Here is a 6,000-nt window from a genome sequence, read left to right as displayed (position 1 = left end):
CATCACCACCATTTGCCCAAATTTGTGTGGTTAGACTTACTTTCGTAATGGTACCTTTCCAATTTTTCCTGCCAAAGGGATCCAAATACCAGAAAATTTTAATGGTTTCTCACCATTTTTTTTTCTTGGTCTCTTTCCATGACCAGGGGCCCATTGCATAAAACTTTTTACCTGAGAAAACTCTGGTAAAAACTGGAAACTAAGGTTAGTTTGATTTCTGCCATTGACTTTAACACGGGGCAAAAACTCCTGTAAAAACAACCTGAGTTTTCTCAGGTAAAAAGTTTTATGCAACGGGCCCCAGAATTATTCACAGCCAACCAGCACAGAAATTTCTGACCAAGGCCACCGCTCATCATGATAAACACAGCCAATAATTTCAAATAAAAATGTTTAAAACACAACTCCCTGCAAAGAAGCTTTGTACTTGCATTGATTTCTGTCTTTAACTAATTCCATTTGCATAATTTACAGCATTAATATATTTGATTTCAAAATATAAGTTAATTCTCAAAGATTTGCCAATGCCAGGTTTATGAGGTCATTACATGATGTTAATTCACTTTTTCAGTAAACAACTAACTTAGTCTAAAAAGTACAACTTTGTATTGTTGTGAAATTTGCAACTACCACTAAGAAGTCTCCAGCTAGAACACTGCACATGTTCAAACTAAAACATTATACATTATGTTATTACCAGTGTCATCACATTAATTAGCCACACATGATATATGCACATCTTATGCTTACCGTAATCGGTGGCTGGGGCTGTTTTCTTGTGGTCATCTAGAGGGAGCCCTAACGTCGTCCATTTGATGTTTGGATTCTTCTTCTTCAGCCAAAGGTCGCATCTAATAGGCATGTTACCCTTGCGTTGTGTCACTATGAGGTCAAGTCATAAATGAAAATAATTTACCATTATGAAAGTGAAATTTTTGTCATTCAAGTTTCATGAAAAAAAAACTAAGCTGATGAAGCTGGCGGAAAGAAGAGGACTTTGGGGTTTGGATGTAGATGTTGGTTTGAAAGAGAAGATGGATGAGATCACAAAGGCGAATGAAATACGTTGATACGGGCATGTGTTGAGGAGGGATCACTGATCTCTATAAAAAAATCTGGATACGTCATTGGCTCGCCGCGCTGACGCAACCGGGCGTCCATGCCACCACTCCCATCCACCACTCGATGAACGCTATCCTCCATAGGTTTGTGTACTATTTTTCTCGTATTATTAGTGACAAATATGCTTCAAAATGCCATCATGTGTTGCTGTGAACTGTACAAATCGTCAAGCAAAAGGTTGTGGACGAACATTTCACCTGTAAGTATGATTGTTGTAGACGTGATAATGTGAAAAACTGTAAAGTTAGAGTCACTGCTTCGTGTACATAGTGGTGATGGCGTTATGTCAATGTGTGTACCCACATATAGTCTTTTATGTTCGTTCAGCTTCAGACGGGTGCTATCTGAGCCATTTCATTTTTCAGGTGTTGGAAGTAACTACAGTCAGTAAAGACGTGACAGCGTCGACAAACAGGCAGATCGAGTCCGATGTTTGGATTTGCAATTTTGCAATTTTGATGTATTCTACCACCAAAATTTTGGGGGGAATTTACTTTTTTGTGTAGTGTTTAGGAAACTAAAAAGTCATTGAAAATTACAAGTAAATTGTCATATAATGTAATTCTGCTCTTGATTGGCCAATATTTGATAACATGAAATTATGAATTAATGAGTTTACCATACTAGTCTAATCTTTCCCCATAGTTATTATAATATTATCATTACAATGCTTGATAAAAAAAATAAATTTTGGGATAGCTGTTTATGTCTGTCATTGATACATACATATACTTCATACACTTACCACTTGCAAACTGAGATAGTATGCTTTAAGTACACATCTATGTCAAAAGTTTTGGTTTTAGCTTACGTCTAATTGCATGTTGCAATAATATACTATAGTTGATTAATAATGATAATACCATATGAATATGACAATTGTTTTCATGTTTCTTAAAAGCATGTATGGACATGACAATTCAAAAAATATTCTCAGACATAGAACTGTCATTTGTAATAGTTTTTTAAAAATTTATTTATAAGTGTTTTACTTTTCCTCCAGTGCAGAAAAACTGCCAGAAAGCCACCGAGGCAGAGAAACTTCACCCAGAAGCCACAGAAGGAGTCCCAACAGGCAATCCAGAGACGCCAAGCCCAAAGTTATCGCATATATACAAAGACCATAGCTACTCTACACTGCAAAGCCCCCGAACAGTAACGCGAAGATTAGACATTTTATATGACCATGTGAGTAATCTAAATAAGAAAGTAAAGACACTGCAACAGAAGTCACTCCGACTGAGTAAAAAAGTCACCAATCTGCAGGAAGTCGGAAACACGCTAAGGAATGAGAACCGAGTTTCAGCCAATGCAGCAGATATGCTCTCTAAAACTTTTTCTGATGTCCCAGCAGATGTGATGAAAAGAATGGTGGCAAACGAGTCAAGCGGGAAACTGAGTAGAAAAACCTATCCTCCGGCACTGAGAGCATTTGCACTAACTTAGCACTTTTATAGTGCAAAAGCATACAGACACGTAAGGAAATCCTTTGATTTTGCCCTTCCTCATCCATCTGTGATCAAGCGATGGTACATGGGAGTGAACGGAGAGCCAGGATTCACGAAGGAATCATTCTCTGCATTGAAGATCAAGGCAGACCAAGCCAAAGAGAAGGGAAACGAAGTTGTTTGTGCTCTCATGTTGGATGAGATGGCGATAAAAAAACATGTTGAGTCGAGTGGCACCAGGTTTCACGGATATGTAGACATTGGTGTTGGAATTCAGGATGACACTACTCCACCGGCTCAAGATGCACTTGTGTTTTAACTCAATTTCGTTTATGATTTAGTATGTTCATGAAATATATTGGAAGAAAATAATGACATTTCAAGAAACAGCTTGATGAGAATCACATTTGACTGAGGAATAAAGAATGAAAAAATAAAGAATGAAAAAACAATTTTACTGTTTGTGTTTCAAGTGTTAAGGAAGAAAGTAAAATAATTTATAAGTGTGGCATGTAAATGATGGAAGAAAATATTTATAGAGTAGTGAAAGTAAGAGCATGAGTGTAAGAGATGAGAAGAAATGTAGGTGATGAAAAGGGAAGAAACCAGAATCTTAGTGTGAATGTGTTGCTTATATGAGTGAAGTTTACTGTAAAGCCACTAGTTAACATTGTGGTAGATTGATTTAAAAAAAAATCTAAAACTGAGCTGTCTGACCAGTCTATGTTCAGATGGATGAAAAAACAAACAAAAATGCAAAAATAATGAAAATAACACATTCATTATCAAGATATCTATGAAAATAGCATTTATTCTCGTTCCGAGGATAACTCCAGCACAGTAGTCTATATGGGGGTGATATAGGTTTTCACTTCTTTGAAACATTAAATGATAACTGAAGCATAATTTTTTTCACAGATTTATTTTTACATCCCATCAGATATTCTGAAAACATTTAGGACCATGCAGCTCAGATTTTTAAAAACCAAACATAATGTTAAACAATGCCTTTAATCCAGCATTCATACTTGACACATATTAGAAAAAAATAAAGGAAAATTATGAAAAAAAATATACTTGTACAAATGTACAATCATGTTAAAGGCGACAATGAAGACTACATATTTCAGCTGAAACAAGATGAAATTACATTAAATAAAATCAAAGGCATATAGGGGGAGGGTGTTTTAAAGTTTATAAGAGAAAAGGAGCATATTTTAAATGCTCAGCGTAGTTTTTTGTATACATTAGCAAGGGCCATTTCCCAAAATCAGCCAAAGCATAAGTTACAACTACCCCTCACCTCCGGTCATCAGCGATAAACCATGTGTTTGGTTTGATTAGTATTTTTCGTATTTAAAATCAGATAAAATACATGCGGTATCATAAAAATATACAAAGTAAATACGGCTTGTAGCCCATTATCAGCAGTAAGGATGATCGATCGATTGTTACAGCTGGTTTTCCATGGGGCAAGTACATAAATATGAATATTGTAAAATTATACAAATTACTTATGGTGAAGAAAAACACTAAAGAGAGTGAGAGAAAAAAAAACATCTAAATACACAAAATCTGCCTAAAGGTACAGTAGACACAAAGGTGAGGTGATAAGCATTAATTATTATGCACAAATAATGGAATTGTATTGCGTTTTATATTGGGAGAAGGGTTATGGTTTGTTCATGTCTAACTAGGTTTGTTTTGAAGGTAGGAAAAAGATGTAAATATATGTCTAGATGTGTAAAGGGTTCAAAAAAGTTAAACAAGTAATTAGAAGGGTAATTTGATGGCAAGTGCATGATTACTTTGGGAAATTACACGCAAGCCAACGGCACGCTATGCGGAGCTTCCCGACGCGTTCTCAAACCATGGGAGTGGTATGGCGCACGCTTGCTCCGTACGGCGGCGTCAATCGTTCGTACGGCGCGTATGGGCCTATGGTATATCCAGATTTTTTATAGAGATCAGTGGGAAGGATAATGATCGTGTTTTGAGAAGGGTGCTTTAAGGCCACCGCATACCTTACGACTGTTCGAAGTCCGATTTTGGAACAAATCTCATTTTGCTCATTTTCTAAACAATATGAATGGAACATATCATTTTATTTGAGGTTAAAATTAATTGAAATAATACTAACACAACCATTTTTGAAAGACTGTAAGCCTTTATGTACAACTGCTATGTCATTGCCACTAGACATTAAATTTGCTTTTATTCTAAGGATGATAGCAGAGTCACAGATTTGTACATGTAGGTATTCGTACAATGATTTTGAACATTACACACTAAGATATCAATATAGTCTCAATATTAGCATCACATTCTACTACGTTTTATTCCAAAATTGAGCCACAGACCAATCGCAAGGTGTGCGGTCACCTTTAGTTCCAGGTAGCTGGTCAGAGGGGAAGGGCGATCAAAGAAGACATGGAAGAAGCAAGTGATGGAGGAGATTAGAAGGGTTGAGGGAGGAGGATGGTCAAAGGGGAAGGGGGTGACTGAAGAAGACATGGAAGAAGCAAGTGATGGAGTAGAGTAGGAGGGTTGGGTTGAGGGAGGAGGATGGTCAGAGAGGAAGGGGCGACAGAAAAAGACATGTAAGAAACAAGTGATGGAGGAGAGTAGGAGGGTTGGGTTGAGGAGGAGGATGGTCAAAGGGGAAGGGGATGACGGAAGAAGACATGGAAGAAACAAGTGATGAAGATTAGGAGGGTTGGGTTGAGGGAGGAGGATGCATCGTGCACCGAATAGAGAGAAGTTTAAAGGGGAATGAAACCTTTGGAACAAATAGGCTTGTGTAGAAACAGAAAAATCAAAGAATAAGAATAAAGAAAGTTTGAGAAAAATCGGACAAATAATGAGAAAGTTATGAGCATTTGAATATTGCAATCACTAATGCTATGGAGATCCTCACATTGGCAATGCGACAAGGATGTGTGATGTCACTGATGAACAACTTTCCCTTTGGTGGACTATAAAATACCCTCAAAATGTCTCTTTTTGCTTTTTCTTATGATGATACAAACTCTTTATCCATGATGTATTCTTAAAAAATATGCATTACATGCCCTCATGTAGACAGAACACATGATTTATGGATAGATGTGATAAAAGAGGCAATTCTAGTGAAATATATACTAAAGTAATGGGGAGAGTTGTTCACAAGTGACATCACACATCTTTGTCACATTGCCAATTTGCTATCTCCATAGCATTAGTGATGGCAATATTCAAATGCTCATAACTTTCTCATTATTTGTCCGATTTTTCTCAAACTTTTGTTGATCTGTTTCTTTGATTTTTCTGTTTTCACACAAGCTATCTTGTTCCAATGGTTTCATTCTCCTTTAAGAAGAGTGTGAAGGTGATCTCTGTGAGAGCAAGGTGAATTCGGCCACCCTCATAGTTGGGGACTAAACCGGATTTA

General features: G+C 36.8%; 2 protein-coding genes across 4 annotated transcripts in view; one reads left to right on the top strand and one right to left on the bottom strand.

The window, feature by feature from the left end:
- The window catches only part of LOC121414255 (cytochrome b5 reductase 4-like), a 38,759-nt gene that overhangs the window by 7,131 nt on the left and 25,628 nt on the right, over nucleotides 1-6,000 (bottom strand). For both annotated transcript variants that reach the window (XM_041607371.1, XM_041607372.1), the window contains one exon: nucleotides 751-882. In XM_041607371.1, the coding sequence (XP_041463305.1) occupies nucleotides 751-882 (132 nt within the window). The remainder of the gene's footprint in view (nucleotides 1-750; nucleotides 883-6,000) is intronic.
- On the top strand, nucleotides 1,095-2,985 carry LOC121414257. Of its 2 annotated transcripts, none has more exons than XR_005969830.1 (2): nucleotides 1,095-1,321; nucleotides 2,126-2,985. XR_005969830.1 is itself a non-coding variant. In XM_041607373.1 (2 exons), exons 1-2 carry the CDS (start codon nucleotides 1,244-1,246, stop codon nucleotides 2,566-2,568), a joined length of 516 nt encoding a protein of 171 aa, XP_041463307.1. In that variant the 5' UTR covers nucleotides 1,110-1,243; the 3' UTR covers nucleotides 2,569-2,985. The 2 variants fall into 2 exon arrangements, 1 of the variants encoding a protein (XP_041463307.1); XM_041607373.1 differs by having other exon boundaries at nucleotides 1,110-1,321; nucleotides 2,131-2,985.

The sequence above is a fragment of the Lytechinus variegatus genome, chromosome 4 (assembly GCF_018143015.1).
Source record: "Lytechinus variegatus isolate NC3 chromosome 4, Lvar_3.0, whole genome shotgun sequence".
NCBI lineage: Eukaryota > Metazoa > Echinodermata > Echinoidea > Temnopleuroida > Toxopneustidae > Lytechinus > Lytechinus variegatus.
Note: the sequence above shows the minus strand (reverse complement) of the source record. Positions and strands in the feature narration are given on the sequence as shown.